The 26,095-nt window shown below is 35.9% G+C and overlaps 4 protein-coding genes across 7 annotated transcripts in view; 2 read left to right on the forward strand and 2 right to left on the reverse strand.

The window, feature by feature from the left end:
* Nucleotides 1–3,260, forward strand: part of LOC108567785 (protein sprouty) — a 37,775-nt gene extending 34,515 nt beyond the window's left edge. For all 3 annotated transcript variants that reach the window (XM_017928450.1, XM_017928452.1, XM_017928453.1), the window contains one exon: nt 2,098–3,260. In XM_017928450.1, the coding sequence (XP_017783939.1) occupies nt 2,156–3,049 (894 nt within the window). In that variant the 5' untranslated portion in view covers nt 2,098–2,155 and the 3' untranslated portion in view covers nt 3,050–3,260. The remainder of the gene's footprint in view (nt 1–2,097) is intronic.
* A 9,763-nt stretch (nt 3,261–13,023) lies between these two features.
* LOC108567780 (cytosolic carboxypeptidase 2-like) lies at nt 13,024–17,746 on the reverse strand. The gene is made up of 14 exons (XM_017928445.1): nt 17,105–17,746; nt 16,467–16,948; nt 16,164–16,393; nt 15,920–16,066; nt 15,604–15,865; nt 15,219–15,499; nt 15,006–15,165; nt 14,720–14,947; nt 14,557–14,648; nt 14,251–14,416; nt 13,925–14,190; nt 13,729–13,869; nt 13,559–13,672; nt 13,024–13,427 (listed from the first exon to the last, which is right to left on the reverse strand). The coding sequence occupies exons 1-14, from the start codon at nt 17,127–17,129 to the stop codon at nt 13,241–13,243; spliced, it is 2,781 nt and encodes a 926-aa protein (XP_017783934.1). The 5' UTR covers nt 17,130–17,746; the 3' UTR covers nt 13,024–13,240.
* A 785-nt stretch (nt 17,747–18,531) lies between these two features.
* Nucleotides 18,532–21,852, forward strand: LOC108567781 (probable glutamine-dependent NAD(+) synthetase). Of its 2 annotated transcripts, none has more exons than XM_017928447.1 (10): nt 18,532–18,589; nt 18,997–19,184; nt 19,240–19,495; nt 19,552–19,660; nt 19,719–20,005; nt 20,074–20,425; nt 20,491–20,659; nt 20,767–21,118; nt 21,167–21,565; nt 21,641–21,852. In XM_017928447.1, the coding sequence occupies exons 2-10, from the start codon at nt 19,039–19,041 to the stop codon at nt 21,728–21,730; spliced, it is 2,160 nt and encodes a 719-aa protein (XP_017783936.1). In that variant the 5' UTR covers nt 18,532–18,589; nt 18,997–19,038; the 3' UTR covers nt 21,731–21,852. The 2 variants fall into 2 exon arrangements, with proteins under 2 accessions (XP_017783936.1, XP_017783935.1); XM_017928446.1 differs by lacking the exon at nt 18,532–18,589 and adding an exon at nt 18,791–18,930.
* On the reverse strand, nt 21,746–26,095 carry LOC108567779 (the record flags this gene model as incomplete). The annotated part of the gene is given in 8 exon segments (XM_017928444.1): nt 21,746–22,797; nt 22,849–23,037; nt 23,089–24,255; nt 24,311–24,493; nt 24,551–24,706; nt 24,774–24,994; nt 25,051–25,341; nt 25,397–26,095. Coding segments are annotated over 8 exon segments (3,677 nt in total), but the record flags the coding sequence as incomplete, so codon positions are not given.

A 26,095-nucleotide genomic window follows, 5' to 3' on the forward strand; every position in this document is an offset into this window, starting at 1 on the left:
AATAAAATACATATATAATTAAACGTAGAGAAGTTTTCTGTTGAATTATTCATTTAGTTGGCAAGCATCGTATTTATTCAATTTGACTACAAGAAAGAACTGTTAATAATTGTGAGCGTGAAAAAGGTGTTTTTTTTTTAAATATGTTTATCAGTTACCTAATTGTAACAGAACATATTTTTTGAACGATATGAAATTATGCATCTATTGTGTCGTCCAAGGTTGAAGTTATGCATCGAATTAAGCATGCAATAAACGTAAATTTAAGAAAGTTACAAGGTGAAAGCTTTAAATTTTTATTTCCATGAAACAAAAAAAAATGTATAAACAAATAGCAAAATAACAATCAAGTTCAAACTTAAAACGGCCGAATAAATAACGTTATGTAATATATTGTATAATTTCTGCTGAATGTGGAAAGTATTTTTGGATAATGATAACATTCGTAATGTGCAGATCTACAGAATCATTCTGAAATGTGGCTTCAGTAAGAATATTATATCGTTTGCAAGCCATAAATATCATCGCAGAGTCTACTCACCAACTTAACATCTGCTTTGGAAATATTTTATTTATTTTTGTACCCTTCACAAAAACCACAATATTGCCAGAATTTGTATGCAACCAACATAACGAACTACCTGTTTCGCTAATTATTTATGTTTTGAATTTATGAAGTGAAAATGCGTTAATGATTTCGTAATGATTACCTTAAATTAATGATCGTGAAAATGATGTGTTGTACCACATGTTTATAGATAATAACAATTAGTACAATCGATTTAAATGTTGTATTATTTATCTCGTTATCTTTGATGAATGAAATTTTATGAATGGCTTTATTATAGTTGGCACGTTTCGTGTTGTTTTCTTTATCTTATCCCTTGGAAATTTCTGATTGCGATATTATTACTATCTACTATGATCTAATATATAATTCCGGATGTGAAACACTCGAAATGTATTTTGGTCATCACCAGCATGTCGGATAGGCTGTCTCTAGGCCGGGTCTAGGCTGATATCTCCTCCCTCCCACCACCATTCAATTTCATTCATTCAGTCGCACAAGAAGGAAGCGCTCTCTTCTCCAACTGTGTCGAACGCGGGTGAGAAGAGTGCGACGAGTGAAACGTTTCAAGTGCTTGCGACCTAACAGCGGGAGGAGTTTTTCTATTGAAAATTCTTTACATCGATACTTACTTACTTACCAAACACCACCGCACACCATCGAACCACAAACATTGGGTACAACAAGTAAGTAACGCCATTCAACAAAATCATGCCTACCGCGATGCCAGGAAATAATACCCTTTGCCACTCAGTCATGAATTCGACTTGAAGAGATATAGATATAGTGAGAAAGAGGTGAAGGAATGAGAAGGAAGTTGTTGCGTCCGTGACTTGTTGGCAAGTTTTTACTAAACATAAAATAGTTTGGTGCGCATCATTACTTGGAAATTTTGTCGTTTTATATAACAGTATTTGTCACGTTTCCGGTTGCGGCCTCAAACGCCGTCGCCTCCTTCGGTCAATCTAAAATTCTCCCGAGTGTGTTAATCGAGTTTACGGTTTCCTCTGTCCATATAATATACAATAATTTACTCATTTAGAAGCGATCGCGTATAGAAGAATGAGAAAAAAAAAGGAAATAGAGAGAACGGATGGTAATCGAAAAATAAACGGGGCGAGAATGATGTTTTGAAGTTACGAAGTTACAAAAAAGAAGCATTTATACTATACCAAATCAATAAGTTATAGCAGCAGCAACAAAAGTTTTTTTTTCTTATTTCTTCGTCTTCCTTGTATGGAAAAATTCTGCGAAGGACGTTTTTGCATCAAAGTGTTTTTGACTTTGTTCCTCGATAACAATGGCTCGCCTTAGTACAATAGTTTCGTTTTTATGAACGCCGGTGAATAGGTGATTTTGTTACCCTGCTAAATAAGGACGACTTTACTTTTGTTGGATGAAAAGATACCGAATCGAAACTCCTTTATGCGTAAGGAATGCACGAGTGAAGTCAGTTTGATGAACTTAGGTGGTAGTGAGAATATGTTGTTAGATTTTGCTAATGTTCCTTGCTTTTGGTATTGTTTCAGGTGGCGACGATGACGGATGAAGGTGGAGCCTGGTTAGGGCGCTGAAATCTCGTCCCACATGGCTTACCATGGGGGCCGTACATCGTTGCCGCGCGCGCACCGACCGCGGGCGCCTATCATGAGCGTCCCGGCGCCCATGACAGCACCATTAGCACCATTGCGTCAGGTCCAACAGCAACAGCAGCAGCAGCAGCATCCGTCGTCAGCACAGGTTCCGCAACAACTGCAGCAGCATCAGTCAGGTGGTGGTGGAGGAGGAGGAGGAGGAGGTAACAGCGGCTTACCGCAAGTTTCGTTGTCGGCACCTCGTCCGGATTGCGAAAGGACAACCAATGAATATGTCGAGACGCCGTTCCGAGTGCAGCCATTCGTGCCGCCGGCGAGTCCGCCGCCCCCGCCCCGGGCCCAAAGGCCTACCCGCTTGCCCATCTCGCCGCCGGTCCTGCAGCCGATCACGAAGCAGCCGGCGGCGACGGCATCGTTCACGAAACCGCTGCCGCCGGCCGAATGCAATTCCCGCCAATCAATCATCTGTTCCGAATGCGGCAACTGTCGGTGCACCTCGTGCCAACAGCCCAAGCCCTTACCTGAATGCTGGCTGTGCGAGGAGAAGTGCCTATGTTCGGCGAACACCATCATCGATTACGCTTCGTGTCTGTGCTGTGTCAAGGGATTGTTCTATCATTGCTCCGAATCGGACGGTGGGACTTCTTGTGCGGACAATCCTTGTGCTTGTGGTCCTGATCGCAGGACGGCTCGATGGGGCTGCTTGGCGGCCCTTAGCTGTCTGCTGCCCTGTCTTTGGCTCTATTGGCCTCTGCAGTGCGGAAAGAGGGCGGTGGAGGCCTGCTATGCTAGGCACTCGAGGCAGGGCTGCAAGTGTCGACCCAAGAACACGCCACACCTCAACACCCCCGAGAAACGTTTGCTCGACGCAAGTTCAGACTTCTAAACGAAAAGTGCTAAAAAGGACTAACTATTCTATTGCAGAAGCAAATATACATTATATTAATTTATTTTTTTCTTTTATCATTTGTAAATATGGGGTTGTATAACTGTATAAAGATTTTTTTTAAACGACTGTTTAAAAACTGTGCTTTTTGGGTCCGCCAGTGCCCTGTGTCCTCTCTTCAACAACAACAACAGCAACAATAACAACAACAACAACATCAAAAAAAAAAAGTGAACTCTCCTCATATATATTTTTCTAGTGCGTGTTTGATTTAGGGGACATGCAAGGGATGGCTCTCCAGTATTATCTAGTCCTGCGTGTGTTGAGACAAAATTGTCCATTCATCCAGCGAAAAGCCAAGTAAATAATATATATGTATAAATAAAATATAAAAAAAAATACTCCCCAGATTTGGGCAAATTCCTAGACTTATCGCTGGCCTCTGAATGTACCAAATTGTATGATGTGTGTGGTTTATGAATGTTTCACGTGTAACTTGTAACAAGAATTTAATGTAGGATGTACACACAACTTACAAAAAAAAAACAAAACTAATTGCAAAACGAAACTAAGAATATATTATATATTTAAAACAAAAAATTACAAAATAAACGATGAAATAGAAATAAAATGGAATAAAAAAAAGCAACATTATTATTATTATTTTTTACACGGAGCGCAATTTTCTTTTTTTTTTGGCCACCCACGTACTGCTTACCTTAAATTCAAAAGACTGTGATAAACAGCACGTGGCTGTCCCACAAAACCCACGATTTTTCCAACGAAAGTTTCCCATTCAAATTACAAAACATTATTATTATTATTATTACAAACAAACCGAACTTATTTGAACGGGAAACTTTCAACTTAATTTTATTATTAATTTATTTCGTAATTTAATTTTTTTTTTTTTTTAATTTTGTGTAACTAATATTTTCTCGTTGGAAGAAATGAAGACACTCTCGCGAAGAAAGTTGCGCGCGCCTACTTTGCAGATACAATGTATCCGAAAATAATACTACGTAGTGTACGTATATTGTATTTTGTTTTTCTTTTTGGCAAAGCCCTCATTATCATCATTATTTTCTTGACTATCTATTTTTTTTTCCTATAAATTACATTCGGCCAACATGAAATGTACAAAGCGAATGTAACACATTTTTTTTTTGTAAATTGTATAATCAAAGAAAGGGTTTTGTTTGGGCCGGCTGCAGAGCGGAAGGCGAACCTGCAGCCCGCCAATACGAGGAGGAGGAGGAGGAGGAAATTACTCACAGTGTGCCAAAACGGCGCATGTAGCTATATATATATATATGACTTGTAAATATTAAAAATAAAAAATAAAATGAAATTGTAATATTACTATACATATATAATGTTAAATAACACCGAAGACCAACGTCAACAATTATTAAAGTTGTTTTCTTTCCCTTCACTGCAAATATCACCCAACACACAACACAATCCTCCTGCACAACCTTTTAACAGTTCATCTAAGAAGAAGCAGAGAGAATCGGTTTCGCTAGAGATTTTATGATAGGTAAGTCTATTTTATTTTGCTGGAGTTTATGTTGGAAATAAATAAAGTTTATTACTTTGTTTTTTTTTTTATTGAATGATACCAACCAATGGATCCAATTTAGTTAGCCAGCGGTAATTGAAATGAAAGACAGCATTTGAATATAATAAAACCAGTTTTATGTGTAACTGGTTTGCGCATTGCGGTATAAAATGTATTTAAACAATGAAACCTTTGGCAATAGTTTATTTTTAATTCGGTGCAAAAGAGCAAACACTTCATGTTTGTTTTCTTGTTTCAGCTTCGCTCTCCTTTTCTTTCCCGCAACCTCTGCATTGCTTCTTACACTCTGGATAGAATGGCCACCGTTGTGCTAAGATTTGTTTGCGAAATCCGCACACACACACAACGAAAAGGCCTTGCGCAAACATCTATGTAAACTACATATTTTATTTTTCAATGATTACCGCCTACTACACAACATAAAGAAAGCTAAAGTAAATGAAACTAACAGAACTACTGAAATTAATAAAATGAAATGAATTGTTTCTAACCAGAGTTCGGTCAAGGTCGAACATACAAATCCGTAGAGAGATGGAGTTAAAAATAAGTGATTCATCACATTTTATCCGCAGGAAACCGGAAGTCCCATAAGATTTATACTTTCCTCGCATACACTTTTATCTTTCCAACTATAATATAATGATATAGTCAACAAATGCAACCTTCAATAGAAAACAAATCCTTTTCCTTTTTGTAATTTCGTTTGATTAAAGCTTTTTTTTTATCTTCTTAAGTGTGGAAGGAAATGACACGCCGCAGTGAATTTAATAACCATACTTAAACAACTTATAATTATAAATACTTTCAGACCTAACAAAACGTAGCCCAATCGTAAATTAAGGTTTTCATATCGATAGTCCGAGTTACGAGCATAGAGAAAGAGAGTATCGCATTTGTGCAGGTTTATTACCACTGTGCATGTCGCGAACAGTAGGAAATTTTAAACAGCATCCAAGATTGCTTTGTAGCGAATGTTAATTGCACCCTTTTTATGACTTCATTACTGCTTCCGCAAGCGATTATTTTAACTAGTAATTATTCTTGAGTCCAAAAAAAAAAAGTCTATAATGGAAACGATGCATAGTTAGAAATTTAAACTTGGAATAAAAGAGTGAGAAAGAAAGTCTCCTATATTTTTCTTGTTGTTTAAAGATTTTCTGTTTGATTCGTTTCCTTCCTTTGACTTTGTTGCAGTAACACGGTCTTATTAACGCTGCTCTTAAAGAGATTCCTAAAATTTATTGAAACTTTCGAATAATTCAACGCAATTAAAGTATAATTTTTCCGATCAATTCGTTTGTCATACAATTTAAATGCATTTATTATTCATTTCGCTACACATTTATTATTCGATGCATTCCACAAACCTGTATGCTTTGAATATTTATTTCACATTATTATATGTTGTGCCAAATATTGCAAATGTAATTTGAAGTGTTTAATCTGTTTGCTTTTTTATCGTCTATGTTTCAATAAAGTACTATTTCTTTTTGTCTCAAAATTGATTTGTTTATAATTGCAATAACAATTGAATGGTGTATTCAATAGAGAAGTGCAGACGAGGGTTGTAAATGTTCAGAATGGTATTAATAATTATGTAGTGTTGGTTCTGGAGTGCTCAATCTATTTTCGGTGACGGATGTTTACTAAATATACACACACGCACACTTCCTGTCCAACAATACTCCATTATATTCGTATCGATTATATTTGATTCATTCATAAACAGAACTATCTGTCCTTATCTACCATATTATATTATACAAACAACCTATTTAATGAAACGAATATGAAACACAATTGAAATATTATATATCGTCGATGTCCATGAAAATAAAACAGTTCAAACTTAATATTGAGAAATTAATTACCCTGGTTTGGAAATTATTTAATGGATTAGGTTTGCGGCCGTGCACAAACAGCATTAATGCACGAGGTAATTAGTTTAATAGCCACTAATTAATCACCGTCGAGTAAAGTCGATATATATTAGAGCCAGGGAAATTTCTTTGCGGTTTTTAGAAAATTTTAGATATTTTTCGGATTCCTATTGGGCGGTCTCGTCCGTCCCGTCCCCGTGTTATCGACCTATAGCATATTTTTTTTCGTCGGTTAAAAATTCCTTTGGAGTTTTGATGAGGATGTAACCAGATGGAAATCATCCTGCCTGTATATAAGTAGCGTTTCCGGTCATATGACTAGGCGGCCCTCGTTCGTATAACGCAGTCTACACAAGAGACGGCTCAACAAATTCTAAATTATATATTTATACATTCACTCTTCCACATATCCACCACGTACATAGCGCGGAGCCCGTTTATTATTTTCGAAAAATTTTCAGGATTTGTAACGCTCCAAGTGTTAAATAATGAGTTTAGTATAATAGTGCCGCTACCTAAGGTTTATGCATGTACAAAATGGGGGAACGGAGAGCGAGATTGATGGAGATGGTGGATGAAGGGAGATGGAAATGGTGTGTATGCGTGTGTGTGAGAGAGACAGAGAGAAAAGGACGACGACGACGAGGCTCGCTCATTGATTCTGTTCGGTTTGAATGAAAGGTCGAACGGAACATAGGTGGGTGGTGGTGGTGGTGGATGGCTGTTTATTCCAAGAAACGACCTCTCCAAGCGTGGAGGAGCAGAAAGAACGAGATATGATACCGCTCCTCTTACCCCTCGCTAAACAAACCAGCCCCCCAGCCGCGACAATCCATCCGCCTCTGTTTCCTCTCCGCCACCACCGCACCACACAGTCAAAGAGTTATTTCAGGACAGTCGCGACCACACTGCGTCTAGAAATTGCTTCCTACTACATACAAGATCTATATTCGACGTATAAATATATAGATCGAGTTATGAGAGCGCATTCATATCCCGCGCGCGAACTATTCCATTCAAAATAAAGCTCAACTCAGCGCACACACACACACACACCAAATAAACATCGCTACGATGTTTTCGCGTACAGAAATAGATGGCCCACTACACGAAAACTATATTTAATAGCTTTCCATTTTCACTCCAATGCAAAGACAATTCTGATTTACCAACGCTTCAACTTAAAATTTACTTGCACGTTACCATTTACTTGTAACATTCAGCTGTTCACAACGGCAAAAATCATCAATAGAAAAACTACACCTAGATCTTTCCATTGAGACGCAATATAATAGGTTATTATAGCATTATTCAGAAAGGCGAAAGAGAATAATAAATTTATACCTATTTATCTTCTTGATGTCAGCCGAACATCACAAATAACTTGACTTTCGATTTATTTATGCATTTCATTTATACATGTTTTTTTCTTGGAACAAATTATTTAATGTATAATAATGATAATATGTCAATTATAGATGTACATTTCTATTCTCTGAAACTTTGTTTCCAATTATAAAATATAATAAGCAATTATCTTGTTCTAAAATAATTAAACGCTTTGTTTAATAAAATAGAAAATGTCTCGAGGTACTGGAGGCTCTGATTAATTGAAAGATTAAGTGAAGTTGGAATTAACTGGAAACGAGGTTGTATGCTTCCGAGAAGGATGAAAAGTTATTTTTTCTTCGAAATATTTTGATATAAAAGTGATGTGAAAGAAACATTCTGTAGCGTCGACCAGTTAGCGAATCGACAAATACAAAGAGTAACAATAGTAAGTAGAACTTTGTGTCAAAGAACAATGTATCAATATTGAATTCGTTGGAACTCGTAAGTTAAGTTATATATTCTTAATAATTAGTTTATAGAATGTAACATTTTAAATGCAACACAATATTGTGCATTTGCGAGAGAAATGAAAAAGGTGTGATAGAAGTTTTTCTGACACAACACCCCCCTACTTGAGGGACCCGCATTGTTCGCACGATTGTGTATCGAATTGTTTATAGGTAAATCAAAGGGGATGCGGTTTGTTGTTTGTCCCCCTTTACCTTCTGGTCCGCGGCAGGCGATCGTTTCCTAGAAAAAGGAAGAGCGTAGGAGCCCCGAGGAGCTGGCAGCTGTTGCCTCCTCACCCGTAGCAGCGGCCGTTTTTTCGGAAGTTTGAAACGCATAAATCCTCGAGAATTCCATCCTTTCATTACCTGAAATCCACAACAGGATAGTCCAAACACTGACTGATGTCTGATGGTGAGCTAAAAGCACCACTCGCCTTGAGAGTATGTATATATTTGGTTTTTAATTGAATTAACGATTGAGTGAAACGCGTTGCGTGCTTGTGTGTGCTGGCTGGATGGAGATTGCAAGTGGTTGGGGCGCGTGGGCTAAACGTATCTCATTTACAACGTGTCTAGATATTTATCCAGGTATACAAATGCATTGTAGGATGGTGTGAAGGAGTCACCGAAGGAGTTTGCCAGATGGTAGATGCGACCATCTATATCAGGTAGACATAGAGAAAGCAAGGGGGAACGATCGTAAATTATCTAAGTCTATCGTACAGGATGAACAGAACCACACGATTTTATTTTATTTATTTACTTATTCTTGTACATTCTCATACACCACCTCCTTCCTATACGCCCGCCATACGTTTCAGACAAATGCGTGCATTCATTTTCATTACGTCTACGACTATTGCACGTTGCATGTAAGCGAAAAAAAGAAAACGCAAAATTGTTGATACTATTTATTACATCTTTACGAAATATGAGACCGGATATGCGCTACATTTGCCACTAAAATATTTACAACTACGCTAGAAATGTCAGTTCCCGTCTCTCTCTCTCTCGTCCACTGCAACTATCTCTCCTTATTCATTCCCGCTCACATTTCCTTATTTCGTCAACAATGGCTTTCATTATCCATTTAGCGCATTGAACTTTGCAGTTTTTCTCTCTCTCTCTCTCTCTCTCAACCTTTGTATCGTCGTTTTCATTTGCTTCGTTTATTCATTTGTTTGTTGTTGTTGTTGTTGTTTTTTTATTTTTTTTGTAAATAGGGAGGAAAGGGGTGAGCACAAACAGTGATCAATCTTGATTGGCATCTTGTGCTATGGTGCTATTAATGATGTGTAGTGGCCCAAGTGTTCCCACGGCCTGGCCCCCTCCACCGGAAGTGACGATGGGTCCCCCGACGTCGTCCCCCGCCCGACGATCAGCACACGCGGCGCGCCCCGTTTTTACTGCGTGAGGAGATCTTTAGTTATTCTATACGAACGGTCTCATTTTATTTTCCCTCCTCTCTTTCTTCTTTTTCTTCTTCTCTTTCTTCTTTTTTTTTTGCACCATTTCCGGTTCTCTTATACCAATTAGTTTCTGTACCAATCGAGCGAGTGGTCGAGAGAGGAAACTGGCACGACCGCACCATTTAGATTCCAAACGAAATTTCTAATTCACCAATTATATAACGATTTTTCTTTCTTTTTTCTACGTCTTGTTCTTCTACTGCTGCTGCTTTTCCTCCTCCCGTACCTATATTTAGAATCTACAAGGTGGAAATAAATCGACTGTAACAAATATAAATCTCAATGTGATTATTTTTAGTTTAAATTAATTATAACATCAATTATTTAGGAATTTCATTATTATTAATATTAATATTAATGTTGTTTTAAATAAATATTCATGAATATCTTAAATATTAACTTAATAATTCTATAATAAGTACAATTTCTTATATAAAATGGACAGAAATAGTTAAACTAAATTTGACACAATATTCATAACAATTCTTAAGAATTTAAATTGGAAATAGATAATATGAGTCTGTATCAATAAAGTTAATATAATTGATCGCATTATGTCGGTTGTGTATGCTTATTTTTCGAGAGTTGGTGTGAAGTTTTGTCTGGAATTAATGTCGATTCAAATTCGAATCCGTTGCGTAAATATTGAATGTTCGCCTATTGTTGTTGTTGTTGTTGTCCATCCATCTTCCTGGACGAAGTTGCCTTGGTGTGTCGAACGTGCTTTTATCAATATTCGATGAGATTAAGGACGTTTCCGTCTTTGTCACGCAGCCGGGCATCCTCTCCCACACCCCCTCTCATCCTTTGTGTTGGTGGCCGAGTCGGATGGTGCTGAGTGAGCAACGTAAAAAGGGAGGAAGTGCAAGAAGCGAGGGAGTTCGTAACTGAATAGACAGGAAGTGAATAATCCAGACATCGGACCCCCGCCGGAAGTCCAAGCATCTTTGATAATATAATACTCTCTTCTTCTATGTGAATGTGTGTGTGTGTTGTGCGCGTTGTATATTTTGTTAATATTCATGATGGCGTGTTTGTAATTTCATTCATGCAAAGAGTTGTTTTCTTCTCCATCTCCTCCTCCTTCTTCCACTCCACGACCCTCTCTCGCTCACACTCTCAATCTCTTCATCTTTCTCGTTCTTACACTCACGCTCGTATGTGTCCGCAATTTTTTACTCTTTCACAGTTTTCGTCTCTTCAAGGACACTACACTCATACCAACCAGGCTACTATGTATGGGGCCATTCAGAAAACAATCTCGTTTCCACGTTGTTCTTTTCTCGTTCATTATTTTTATTTTTTCCATTCCATCTTCTCCTCCTCCTCTCATGCCGTTCGCTCGCTTAAGATTCGCTTTATTAATATAATGTTTACGTATCGGTAGCCGTTTAGCCTATTAATTTCTGGTAAAACCCAGAACCATAAAACAAAAATTAGGTAGATTATGGGTTGTCAGCATGTGGTTGTAGACGATTGCTTCTATTCGAGCTCCTTCAGCATCCTGTGTGATAACCCAAAGAATAAAACAACATCAGCTCCATTGTATGTAAATCATCAAGTAAACAGTGCGGGTATGTTATTATAGCGCAACGTAATTGGCTGAGTTCATGAAATTTTCGAATACTACAAATGACCTTCGAAAAGGGTTGTAGCTCTTGGTGTATCAGTAAAGCGATTGAGAATGGATACAACCAGTCATTGATAATTGTGCTAGCGTAAACACAACTTGGATGTCCTTGGAGCGCCTTTAATCGATTCGATCGAAAGGAAAAACTTTAAAATATTCGCTTTAGCGGTGAAAATGGATATATTATGAAAAAAATAATTGAGATCCTACAATTACTCGATTTTTTTATATTAAACTTTTGGCTTTGTTGAACTAACATTTGCTTCAAGACTAAGATATAAAACTATATGGCACTCATTCATGGGGAGTTGGTTTATACAATAGATTATTATGCAACCAGACGATCGCAAATTGCCTTTAAGTATATTACATGGCAATAATGCATTGACAACATATTGTCGTGCATTGATTAATAACATATATTTTATATTTGTATATTTTTTTTTAAATTATCTGTTGTATAATTAATTATACTTTACTATAAGAAACTGTATTATTAATCAAATCATCTCTTGTCTTATCCAATCATGTTGCTTAACTTTTGGGAATAAATACGCACTTTTTAAATTTGTATAATTTGCACACACAACTTAATGGATGAGTTTGAAACAAAGTATATCTAATGAAAAGTAATAAATTAAATACTCCATGGTGCAAAACATTGAAGCTTTTCTACAAAGATCTACGTGAGAAACAGCTAGCAGAAGTTACTTTGTTGGACGAGGTGTAGAAGTTTGATTATTTTTTTCGTGGAAACGGTAATCGAGGCAATTACAGTTTCTTCTTTACATTTAATGTTCGTGAATAGAAGTTGCGGCGGTAATGTATTGAATGAAACACCTCCAGTCTGTCTGTGTGCGTGTAAATGCGAGTGTTTCGAGAATTTAGGTTTTCTTAAACACCCACACGATCCCAGTAATTTAGATGTATTTTTAACCGACCGCCCACGCTCTTACACAATATCCATAACCTTTTGTATTATTCGTAAAGATACAAGCTATATATCCGCGGACCACTCAACGGTTGTATCTCAGACATTCCGTCGCGCATTCCACGTCCAAATGGACGAGATAACATTTTTTTCTTCATTCTTAGGACGTTATATCGTTAAGGATATGAACAAAAGGCTTCCATTATTAAACTTAATTCATCATGTTCCCAAGATTGACTATTCCACTTTCTTTCATTCTTGAAATGTGGTCCCAATTGATGTTTTTTTTTAATAGATTTCGCGTGAATGAAAGTAGTGAATACCACTTCTTTTCGACACCTTCGCAACTCTGTGGGTTTCATCTGTTATATTCAACTGCGTGAGCTTTGTGGAGCATAAGAATTTATAAAGAATTAGATGAGAAAAAGGCAAATGTGAATGTCGTACGGGCCCACAGACTGACCATAAACCGGAGATAATTTATTTGCGCGCGGCATTCCGAAACCCCCGATCACCAAATGGTCCCATTTATGAAGTCATTCCGCCATATCATTTTCTCTTGCATGGACGACGACCAAAAAAAAAAAGGATTCATTCATTCATTTCAATTTTATTAGCAAGCAATTTTCAATCGGATCGGAATACATACAAACTTAAGCAACGAACACAAATAACTGGCTTAATAAACAAAAGCGAAATAAACTCTAATCAATTACCATGGCAATAATATAATCAGGAAAGGAATAAATATAGGTTTTTTGTTTATTTTTGTTTTCTTTATGGTATGTGAGGGACGAAAACAACAAAAATAATTGTGACACAAACAAGAGCCGTTCCGTTACCAATAATCAGTCTTCTTCAATTGGCAGTTTTACATTTATTTTTCTTATTCTTCTTTTTATTGCCGTCAACTTCTTCTCGTCTCTCGACGAAGTTCGTGCTCAGTATATTCACATCTTTACACGATTCCGATAAACTCTTGGATCTTCGTACCTTTGTGGTTTTAAGTAACGGAGTAAAATCAATAGCTGGTTGTCTTTTTAATCTATTCAACAACAAAAAAAAAACGGAATAAATCACTTTATATTATATTTACTTCTTGGTCTCAAACTATTTATCCTGTTCTCGACAAAGATTGAATGAGCTTGAGAACCGATACTATAGGAATCGCATTACCCTTCCTTCTGTTTTTTATTCTTTTCCTTTGATTCCTCTTTGGTTTTTGATTTTTTTAATGGTTTCCTCTTTTCCGCAGATTTCTTTCTATTCGCTTTACTCTCAACGTTAATCCTAAAAATCTCGGTATGACACAGATAAAGACTGAGATAATTGTGAATATTTTTTACTTGGAATTTGGCAAAACCCAGGAGATTGGTTTGTGTGTATTCACATCGCCTAATCCCAGCCACAGTTTATTCTTCAGAGCAAATAACTTCGACTGGACTTCACTTAATCTTTGCTGGCTCGACAACCGTTTATTTTCGTACCTGAAAATTAGACTCTCCTTTAATGACTGTTAGAAATCGATGTTAATAAGTAAACCTAAGCTGAAAATTCCTTCTGCACTGAAACACCGTTTGCAACAATTGTCCATGATGGGTCATATCGATCATCGAGTAATCTTTTCCGATTTCTACATCCGAATATTCCATATTCAAACACTTTTTCGTACACTTTTTCTTCTTTTTCTTTTTCTTCTTTTTCAAAGGTTTAATTGTTTCTTTAGTAATTTCTGGCTCAGTTTCTGATGCGCTGCTTGTATCTGATGATATTAACTTTTTTGGAAAATTTAAATTAGCTTTCACGACCTGCAATTATGTTAACTTTGAGAAAAAAACGATAATGTCGTACTTCGGTGCGTTTACAACCTGCATGGTTTTTCTAGGACTTTTCACTTTTACTGATTTCACCTTCAAGGGAGAAAGTTTTTTAAGTTTTATCGGTGAAGGCGGTGGAGCAATCAAATTATTTTTTGGCACTTTTATTGCTGGGAACTCGAATTCTGAATCCGAAGCACTTGTATCCCCACCATCGCTGAAATATTTCATTGTAATGTAGATACAAGAGAAAACATTGCTATCAATGTTCGTAAGAAACATTATTGAAAATGTAAAAGTTTAATTGAATTTACTTGTCTACATTTTTTTGGTATCAATATTTTTGTATATAAAAACCTGGAGTAATCGGAAAGTTGAATATTCGCTGGTTCGTCGGCATTGGATCCTCCCTTCACTAAACGATTTATAATTTTTATACGTAATTTTTCCTGTACGAAAATATTATATTACGACTCATTCCTGGTTGTTGTTTTTATATGATTTCTATTGATTATAATACCTTTCGAGGATCCGAATCATAAAAATCTAAAAGAGTTTGGCAAAACGATCGGCCCATTTGTTCGTAATCTAAAGTATTGAAATGAGTTTCGGCTCTGCCACCAATCGTTGTTCCACCAAATGATGCTTCCATTGTGAAACTGTTAGAGATGCCCATCATCCACATTACGACTCTTCCAGTACCCTCCTTGCACTTTTGTATTTTAAACTTGCAATTCTCGAAGCAGAACTGCAAATGTAGTGATGATAAATATACATTAATAAGAATCACGTGTGCGAATGTGTACTTTATCAGCGGCATTTTTATGTAACATTAAAGGAAAGACTTGTTCATGGAGTTTTCTATCGACACCTTTTCTGCATTCGCATCCAAACATGAAAATGTTGTGTTTTCTCGAATGCGCGTGCAGATCGCAATACATGGCTACGCCGCATTCCTCAATTAAACTAAAAATCGCATTCTTTGTATAAGTTTCCATTTCTGAATGAATCCATTTTACCGTCTAATCATTAACTTTGTATACCAAATGGAAGGATACGTTTCTCTGATCACAGTACGGTATTGTCTATTTAAATCCTTCCCTGTTAAGGAGCATCGATTATTGCCAACGATTACACCATCGGGATTGAGCATCGGGACGAGCTTAAAAATGAAGTTATCACGTAACTCTTTGGCTGGCCCAGAATCGCTTGTTAGGAAATCTAAGAAACCGTGCATCATCCACGAGGACGGCGTTTCTCCGGGATGTACTCGAGCCGTTATAACAATCGCCTTTTTCTTCTGTAAAAATAGAAAAAATAAATAAATTCGTTAATTTAATAGGAAGGAAAATCGCGTAAAAATATATGTATGTATGTATGCGAGTAAAATTAATTTGTGCCCACTTTGTTCTTGGGATTCTCATTTCCCGGAGGCGTTGTTATAGTAACATAATATACGTTATTCCCGGCCAGGGTTTTGCAGAGCAGACGCAGAGTCGTAAACGTCGATTTAACTGGATGGGCGGCGATGCTAAGCAAATAATCTTGCAAATCTGAGTAAGTGTATGGATAACTGTGAGCAAAATAGACAGTGTCGCCTTCATGAGGAAATTCTAGAGTAAATGTTAGAGTGTATGTTGACTGTTGATCGGGATCTTCGGGCGTGCTAAAAATGTAAAGCAATAATATTGATTTTACAGTTTACGTTTATACTGTGTACCCGTTATCATTACAGAAATAAGTTATATTGTCGCCACAACGCCTCCAACCGATCGAATGGAGCTGGGCGTCTTTCTCGGAATAAAGCAAAGGACGCATTCCTTCCGCGTAAAGGCTGTCTTCTTTCGAGAGATTTACGATTGAGAATCTAAAATAAAATAATAATTATTCATTTCTCCTACACACACACGCACTCTCATATATGTATGTGTGTACAGGCTCGACGGCCGTGTGTAAAAAATTACCTGTACAAAACGTTCTTCTTCATGTTGGTCGTACGGAAATAGAACCATTGCATATGTCTGTTTGTGTAAAGATCGGATCTCAAATAAAGTTCGTAATAATTGGCAGTTATTTTAATGACTTTGGCTAAGTTTCCTGACTCGAAGCGCGATTCGAACTGTAAACTGTCCTCTTCGGGGGCAGGACATGTAGGCAACAAATATTGGCTTCCTCCTATGCTAGACCTACAAAACTATGGAAAAAAACAACAACAATGAATGTTTTTTTTTGTGAATAATTGAATTTCGAAGAGGAAGGACACCTACATAATTGACTGCGTTTATCGGATAATACTGATAGACTATGTAGCCAGACTCTTCGCCGACAGGTTTTGGCTGAGCTTCGTTTTCTGTTGTTGTGTAGTATGGTTCGGGTGGACATGGTCTGTAAGTGATATGCTTTATTCGTTTATCCAAAACTTGGCACTCTGTGGGCCATCTGGACGGCTGCCCGACGTGATCTATTTGCTGAAGGTCTTTGATGAAGAGTTCCTTGGAATCGCGGCTCTTGAGGAAACTCGCCTTCGGATCGACAAGAGTGTCATCCTGCTTGGGCTGGTGGTTATTAAACTTAAGAAAACTGTTGCTTAAATAACTTTCCGCCGAGTAAGACTTTCGTGGACTTATGGGAAACAGAACGGACTGGAGATTCTTCACGTTCGCTTCGCGAGCCGGAGGCAGGAGCAGGTTCTCAGAACACGCATGCAAAGGTATTAAAGAAGCTGAATGCCTAACATCAACGGCCCTCGCTGAAAACCAGAATAAGTATCATTTAAGAGTTTAAGCTATTCAAAGGAACGAATTCGTTTATAATAGGTTATATAGGATGATGACAATGAAGTAAGCAAAAAAAAAAATAATAAACGCTTCATCTCAAAATCACATATGCGGGCTTTGGTTTTTACCTTTTTCTCCGTTCTCAGAATCCATAATTGATACACCGCGCAAATTTTGATCATCACCTGCCACCCATTTCGACCCTTTAATGCCTTTCTTATCAATCCTTGCTAAGGCGAACGATTGTTCGTAGAACGGGGCATAATTTCCAACTGCTGATTGCTATAGGAGATTCAAACGTCGCCAGTCACATCGCCATGGAGATCTCTAATAAATCGATTCATAAACGAAAGCGAAAACTTTCGGCAATCTTACGATCGTACAGCAATACCTCGACAATCTCAAATAATAAATAAAATAAAATTATATATTCTAAGCGCCATCAACACCTCTACAATGATATCCTAGTATTTTCGGAATAGCAGGAAATCGTGTGATAATCCACATTTCGCCGGAAATGAACGGAACTTGTCTATGAATTGAATTGCTTAGCGATAGGTATTAGAATATTGAAATATTTCTGGTTCGTGTTTCGATTGTAAATCGTGTTATAAATATTGATGGTCTCATCTTCATATTCATACGTGCCGTGGCTAAGGACAATTCAAATATATCTAATAATAAACCAGACGAATACATATTTGGAACTTTATTATATAGCCCTGCAAACTAGCTATAAGTAAATATCAGTAATAAGATTATTATTTAAATAGATTCTATTTTTATTTTACAATTGAAATTATTGAAACTTTTTTTTTATTATTTTCATATATTACTAATTATATCTAATTGCAAAAGCTTAATTTCATTATAGACAGTGAGTGTATAAAATTTCCAAGAAATATTAAGTCAATCCATACAACCTACAGTATTGATTTTTCAGTGCTGTAAGAGCTTAGATACTGTTATTATTATTTTTTATTCGAGTTTCCTTAAATTATGATTGGCAGTTCAATTACTATAGCTGACGAAACGAATAAGAATTTCATTGTGTGGACAAATAAGCATGCGATAACTAAAGCACCTGGCACCAAGAGTTTTCCTTCATTAGTCCTCGTCCATGGAAAAAAAAAGTTGAATTGCAAAATGGAAATTTCCGCAATCAAATCTAGAAATTAACTTTTTCTTTTTAATATTAACTTAGGTGCAGACTTTATGTAACAAAACTTTGTAATTTATGGCCGACACGTGAATATGATTATGCTACGTAAAGCTATTAAGAAAGTGAAATATCATTTGCTGTATAATAGGAAACAAGAAGTCGTTTAAAGTTTAATTTACTTCTGGAAGCTTCGTAATTGCACGAGGTGCGAATGTAACTTGAATGTTCATCAAGTCTTATGTATATATTGAATGTACGTTTATTATTGTATTTAAAATTGAAATGATTTAATTAATATACTACAATTTGGCAACACTACATTAATTAGTTTCTCATATAAAGAGGGGAATCCCAAAATGCGTAAATATATTAATAGCAACTGAACAAAATATATATTAGTTGTGTTCTTATATCAGTGTAAAGTGATGTTTGATTCGTTTGCGCTTTTAAGGTAAGAGTTCATGAATTAATTTATTTTTATTAAGTTCAAAATGAAATTATTCATTTAGTTTTACTAATTATGATTTTTTGCATTCTAAGGAATTCGAGTAGTAACGTTAAAGTGTTTACGTCAATGCTTAATCTACAATGGTTAAATATATAGTAAATATAGCATTTAACGAAGGTTAGAGACAAAAACAGCAAAATATTTAACGTAGTGTTAAATTTATATAATACTTTCTTCTAATAAAGTCAATATCACAGTACTTCTATGGATTAGTGCAGTGGTATGATGTAACCATGACTGCTGGAATTCTTATCTAGTGTTTGTTCAATAAGTTTGCAATTTGGGTAAACTCAATTAAAAATACAAAGTGTACAATTATTTGGGTTAAGTTAATTCATTCTGTAATACAGGTTTACTCAGTTCTCATAATAACCTATAAAAGAAACATAAATATGGGAAGAAAAGTTTGCCTGGCTGTGTCCACTCTCAATCAATGGGCTCTGGATTTTGAAGGGAACCGAGAGAGAATATTGGAGAGTATACTTGAAGCAAAAGATGCAGGTGCTTCTTTCCGCAGTGGTCCTGAATTGGAAATTTGGTAATATATTGAGAAAAGCACTGAATTATGTGTTTCATTTGTTGTTCAATTCTAGTGGATACAGTTGTGAAGATCACTACTATGAGAGTGACACTTTTTTACATAGTTGGGAAGTCTTCTGTGAAATATTGAGTGCTCCGCTATGCAGAAACATGCTCATAGATGTGGGAATGCCTGTCATGCACAAGAATGTAGCATACAATTGCCGAGTGGTCTTCTTCAATCAGCAAATTTTACTAATCAGACCCAAATTAATGATGTGTGATAATGGTGCTTATAGGGAATCCAGGTGGTTTTCTCCATGGAAAAAGGTAAATTACTAATAATTGAGTTTACAATTTTCAATTTATATAATATTGTATTCAAGATAAGGCAAGTTGAGGATCATTATCTTCCTAGGATGGTGACAGCTATAACTGGCCAAACCAAAGTACCATTTGGTGATGCTGTAATAGCCACTAGAGATACTTGCATTGGTAATAATTGTTTATATATTGAAATTAAACATTGATTAATGTTGCAAATGTATTGTAGGATTCGAAATTTGTGAGGAATTATGGAATCCAAAGAGTAGTCACGTTGATATGGGTTTAGATGGTGTCGAAATTTTTGTCAATAGTTCAGGAAGTTATACAGAACTACGCAAAGCATACGTGGTTTGCGATTTGGTTAAGAGCGCAACGTATAAATCCGGAGGATGCTATTTGTTTAGCAATTTAAGAGGATGCGACGGGCAAAGAATATATTTTAACGGAGGTTCCTGCGTAGCATTGAACGGGCACATCCTTAGCCATAGTAAGCAATTCGCCTTACAAGATGTGGTAAATTTGAATATTCTATTAATCCTGTTGCTTGATAATATTTAAATTTGATTTTTTTTTTATATTAGGAAGTAACTTCAGCTACAATTGACTTGGAAGATATACGCAGTTACCGAAATGAAATGCGTTCTAGATCACATATGAGTTCGGAATCGCCGTCTTACCCTCGAATCAATGTTGACTTCTCATTATCATCTGATGATGATGCCGTCTTGCCGATTGCTATACCAATTGAATGGAATTACTTGAAAGCCGAAGAGGAGATCGCGCAAGGCCCAGCATGTTGGCTCTGGGATTATCTACGAAGATCTGGACAAGGCGGTTTCTTCTTATGTCTTAGCGGTGGTGCAGATTCCTCAGCAACAGCTTTGATAGTATTTTCAATGTGCAGAATGATCGTGCAATCTATTGAAATAGGAGGTAATTAATTATTAGGGATTCGTTGTAGAGCTGTGTAAGTAAATATGTGCGATGCGGTTTTTCAGATGCAAAAGTTCTCAGTGATATTAGGAAAATTTTGGGTGATCATGAGTATAAGCCAAATTCAGCTACGGAATTATGCAATCGTATCTTGGTGACTTGTTACATGGGTAGCGAAAATTCGTCGAAGGAAACTAGGAACAGAGCTGCCACGTTGGCTGCTCAAATTGGAAGGTAAAATGCGTTATTGTCTTTTTGGGATTTTTATTATGTTCCATTTCTACAAAAAAAAATCCGAAGAAAAATTGCGATTCAACACAAATATATTTATATATTTTCAGTTATCATATGCTCATTTCTATCGATAAGGCTATGAGTGCAGTTTTGGAAGTGTTTAGCTCGGTCACTGGTCTATTCCCAAAGTTCGCTTCTAGACGCGGATGTGCTAGACAGAATTTGGCTTTGCAGAATTTACAAGCCCGTCTGAGGATGGTGTTTGCCTATATGTTTGCACAGTTAATCTTGTGGGCAAGAGGACGTCCGGGTGGTTTACTAGTTTTGGGTAGCAGTAATGTCGACGAAGCTTTAAGAGGCTATATGACAAAGTACGACTGCTCCAGCGCCGATATAAATCCAATTGGTTCGATTTCAAAATTAGATTTAAAGATGTTCCTTCTCTATGCAAAGGATAAGGTTGGTCATACTTAAAGGAACTTCGGATGATAATATAGATGTTTTCAGTTCAAAATTAGTGTCATTGAAGAGATCGTAGCTGCGCCAGCGACAGCTGAATTAGAACCATTGGTCGAGGGTCAAATTGCGCAAACCGATGAAAACGATATGGGTATGACCTACGCCGAACTGAGTGTTTTCGGAAAGTTACGTAAGCAACAATATTGCGGACCCTACTCTATGTACTGTAAGTTGGTACAGACTTGGTCTTCCAACTACACACCCAAAGAAGTGGCAGAAAAAGTAAAGCACTTCTTCAGATGCTATGCCATCAACAGACATAAGATGACGGTTTTGACACCATCTTATCATGCAGAAAGTTACAGTCCTGATGATAATCGTTTCGATTTGAGACCCTTCTTATATCGAGCTAATTGGTCTTGGCAATTTAGAGCTATAGATGCTCATGTAAGTAAACAATTATGTGACATATTTAATCCAGTTTATATCATCAATTATGTATATTTACGTTTATTTTTGTAGCTCGAAACAACTCATGCTAAAAGGAGTACCTCTATGGGAAGCATGAAGAAAACAGACAATCAAAAGATTCGAAGTGGAATACATGTATGATATGAGAGCTTCGCCTTACGTTCCAAATGTTTTATTATTTAATGAAAGTGTTTGATTATTTGTAGATTTAAGATTATCCAGAGTATTGTTATAACTATGCATGTTGTTTTTCTTAGATTTAACGTGAATTACGTTACAGTAAAAATGTATTTTGAAAATTACTGATTTTATGATTATTTGATAAACATTAGTAAATTTTAATTATCATTAAACATCCACTGGGAAATCTATCGTTTTCTGTTTACTTAATTCTCACATTGTTTCATTAATACAAAACATCGATGTTAACATTATACTTAACCAGTTTCACTCTCATCGCCTTCGCCATCGGGCTCATGACGTCTACTATATTCTTGATCTTTTAATACTTCGAGTACCTTATCTTTCAACATTTTAGTCGCATCAAACGGATCATTGATTCCTAACTCATTGAGTATTTCCTCTTCACTATTCGAAGAATCTGTTTTTTTTCCTTGAGCAGAACAACCAGAAACGTGTCTACCGATCATTTCTTGAATAGACAATTTCTTCAGTAGCGAATTAATCTTTTGTTTTCCTTCTTGCGCATGCGTCTCGACGCTGCCTATAGATGAAGCTTTAGATGCTGCAGACATATCCATTTGTAAAGACGTATTTGGAGATGGATCCTCACTGCTTCCTTCAAACAACATCAACGCATGATCGGCTTGTTCATCGCCTTTCAACTTCTGTAAACTAGACGAAACTCGTCTCATATTCAAATCTTGTGCTTCCCTTTCAAAATCTATCATATCGTAATCATCTTCCACGCAAAGAGTATTAATATCTCTTTCAAATTCGTCCGCAATATCGTCATTTGATGTATCTGATCCATCATTAGTCGCATGGCTTAAACGAACTCTGAGTCTTTGTGTAATCTCATCAAGTTCAATGAATTTCCTTTTCAATGCTCGACTAAATACTTCGGCAGGGTCTTCTAATGTTTCCTCGACTGAAGTACTAGGCGACATTTTACCACTCGTTGATGATGATGACTCTGGAGGGATGGTTTCTGGTTTATTTATTGCTTCTAATGGACTTACATGGATCTGATAAATGAATCAATAAATAATAAACAATTTTCTTAAAAACGAACTTACCTTCATTTGGCCATTGACATGACCTGAAAAATCAACAATATTAAACCAGCCTTCTACTGTAAGCAAACCAGCAGAAATCACAGTTAAGTCTAAAGCAGCGAAGCCCAAGACAGAATCTACTTCCATATCAGGTTGTTTCAAATTATTATTTGACTTTCTCCAAACTTTAAAAATAAGTCGTTTTTGATTCTAGAAAAGAAATATTATTAAAAATAATTATATATTTTAGTGTTAACTTACGTTTGTGAGAAATTCCAACGGCAATTCCACCTCATCTCTGTAATTCCAACGAGGATTAACAGATTTTTGAAATACATTTGTTATTCTTGTACCTTCAGCTGATTCAAATGTAACGTAAGTAGTAGGCGAGGAGTCATCGCGACTATGTCTACTTTTAGGTTTTTTTGGTTTACACTTCTTCTTGGTTGGTAAATGAAGTGCAGAATCAATGAGTATTAATACTTTGAATGTACTTTTCTGAGGTTTCTGAACTAACAACACCTTCTGCAAAGAATCCAGTAAATCTGTAGTGCTTTTTAAATTTTCAGACGTAGATTGCATCATGGATTCTTCAGTGTTTGTACCTGAATCTCTCACGTCCTCTGGTTTCTTAGTTTGAAAATGTTGTAAGAGATCTAACAGAATATCACTTTGTAAACTCATGTCTGATTGACTTGCTTTGTCAATTAATTCAACAGTATAAGTACTTTTATCTACTTTTTGAACAGTAGGTTCTTCAGAATGATCGATTAAAATCGATTTAGTTTCTTGTACAGTATTCTCTTTAGTTAATATATTATCCTTCAATTCAGTGCTATTCCTTGGTTCTAAGGTTTTGTTCTTAAGATCCAGTGTGGAATCACTTTTATTTTGTGTGTATTCTCTATTTGGAATAAATTCACAACAATTATGAGTCTCCTTGAACAAAGTTAAATTTCTTTCTTCATTACTTTGAGCTTCTTCAAGATTCTTAAATGCAACTCTCAATTCTTGTAGCCGTTTCTCACTTTCAGCAATATCAATGTTTTCATAGTCCCTTCTTCTCTCTTTAGTTCTCCAATAATGATCTCTGTAACTGGAAAACTCTTCGCTTCTTGTCGAATGTATATTTTGTATATCGTCAATAGATTTTAAATAACTATTTTCAGACTGGATATTGCAAAATTCCTTAGTTTTATCACATATTTGCTTCACTGGGATTTCTTTCAAATTACGTTTCGTTGGTTGAAAAGCGTCAAGATTCTTTTTTGCTTTAAGAACAATATTATCCTTGAATCCACGCTCGTTCTCTAAATTGTGAATTTGAGCTTCTGATCCCAATGCCACTAAAATCTGAACTTGGCCAGAGATTGTTCCAATATTTGGGTCAGATATCGGCTCAAACCAATCTGTGCCAATCACAGGTAACTAATCACAAGGTAAATATAATATATATAAATTGTTATATACAAAAACAACTAACCTTATTTCTTTCCAAGTACTTAACAATCGTTGGATTTCTGAACGCAAGATAATATTGATGTAGAGGAATTTTGCAAACACCTATCAATGCGTCCTTATTTTGGGTGCGCTCAAAAAACTCTAAAACCATAAAATTGTCGCGCAACTTTGTAATAAATTCTTCCTCGTATATGAATGGAATGGTCTACAAAATATAGGTAATATTATTATTTTATACAAATGCAACAACAAAAATGTGTACCTGATAAAAATTAAAAAATGGCTTCGAACCTCCACGAACTATATTACTATAAATTACATCATCTTGGCAGAAAGATTTACAAGTAAAATAAGTTAGTTGTTTTATATCCAAATATTCCACCTGTGCGACATATAAGAATCCAAATAGTACGATATTCTGAAATAAAAGTAAATTAGCATTTGTTAATTAAGTATAACATAATTAAAAAAATAATAATAATTACACTTGCAGGTTTTATAGAATCTTCAACTATTTTAACAACTTTTGCATCAACCTGTTTCTTCTTTACAGGTGCTTTAACAACATTTTTCTTAATATTATCATCATCAACAACAACATTTTGCACTTTCGATTTTTTGCATTCATTCGCCTTGATTTCAGTTCTTTTATCACACGCAATTGTTTCAGGTAATATACTATTCTGCTTATCAATGCTTATTGAATCTGAAATCACAGATTTATATATTTAGATGTATACATCAATTGAAATGTAAAATTACCTAAAAATTCTTTTCCAAAATAAAGTCTACCACAGCCTAGTTGTAAATTGATTTTAATTGTGCCTAACATAATAGGTGCATCATTTATTAACCAAACAACCAACTCTTGATTACAGTTAAAATATTTTGTACTTAAAAATGAGCCCATGTTAAATCTGGCTTGGCCCAAAATATTTTGGCCCTTCTGCTTCAAAGTTCTACTTGACACTTGAAAAACCAAATCAACAGCTTCCAAATTCATTGAATCAATATTGGTTACATCATGTATTGATATCTGCTTGAAATATATTGCTACAAAATAATGCTATAAATACTCTTTTGAATATTTCATTAACACAGTCAATACCTTCTTTGTGTAACTTTTTGGAACACAGTTTAACATAATTGCTGCTGTCTAAGCCACTGTCAACTTTAGACTTCTTAATTTCACTTTTCACCATGCAGCTAGGAATATTGTACTCAATAAAATATGTTGTACTTAAATGTTGAGAATACCTACTATCAATTAGGCTACTGAAAACCTTAACATCACCTTCATGATTTAACTTTAAACTGTGTACAGATATTTTCAATGTATCAACATATTTAAGATATTTCAATATACCTTCATTAACTTTTAACTTTGCACTTGGTTTAGGTTTAATATTAATTTTTAGTGGAGGTATAACATCTACATTTAATTTATTATATTCAGTGCAGGAATCACAATTACAATAATTCCTTAAACTGTGATATGAGCGTTCTGTTATTTCACAGATGTCAGATGTGGACATTGCACGAAAAGTTTCCAGTGCTTGTTTCTCATCATCTCTACTCATGCTTTCACCTCTGAGGTATGCTACAAACTTGTGTTTCTCTGTTGTCGATAATTCCCTTTTCTCTTGATCCATATTTATGCAATGCATCTTTACAGGAGGCATCAGATCATGGTCTTGGTAGAAAGGATCAACATTTAATATAGAATTCACCATAGCGTTTCTTAACCTTTGGCCTTGTTCTAACACTTGCTCCACTAAATTTACTTGAGACGTTGAGGAACTTTGAG

This window comes from Nicrophorus vespilloides, unplaced genomic scaffold (assembly GCF_001412225.1).
Source record: "Nicrophorus vespilloides isolate i.1.1-1 unplaced genomic scaffold, Nicve_v1.0, whole genome shotgun sequence".
Classification (NCBI taxonomy): Eukaryota; Metazoa; Arthropoda; class Insecta; order Coleoptera; family Silphidae; genus Nicrophorus; species Nicrophorus vespilloides.

What these genes read in the sequence shown, in the direction of transcription:
- LOC108567781 (XM_017928447.1), top strand. Translation starts at nt 19,039, where the DNA reads ATGGGAAGAAAAGTTTGCCTGGCTGTGTCCACTCTCAATCAATGGGCT. An exon ending in AATTCGCCTTACAAGATGTG is followed by an intron (nt 20,006 to 20,073) that starts GTAAATTTGAAT and finishes TTTTTATATTAG; the next exon opens with GAAGTAACTTCAGCTACAAT. An exon ending in GCAATCTATTGAAATAGGAG is followed by an intron (nt 20,426 to 20,490) that starts GTAATTAATTAT and finishes GCGGTTTTTCAG; the next exon opens with ATGCAAAAGTTCTCAGTGAT.
- LOC108567780 (XM_017928445.1), bottom strand. Translation starts at nt 17,129, where the DNA reads ATGGATTCTGAGAACGGAGAAAAAG. An exon ending in CGATAAACGCAGTCAATTAT is followed by an intron (nt 16,394 to 16,466) that starts GTAGGTGTCCTT and finishes TTTTTTCCATAG; the next exon opens with TTTTGTAGGTCTAGCATAGG. An exon ending in AGAAGGAATTTTCAGCTTAG is followed by an intron (nt 13,870 to 13,924) that starts GTTTACTTATTA and finishes TCTAATTTTCAG; the next exon opens with GTACGAAAATAAACGGTTGT.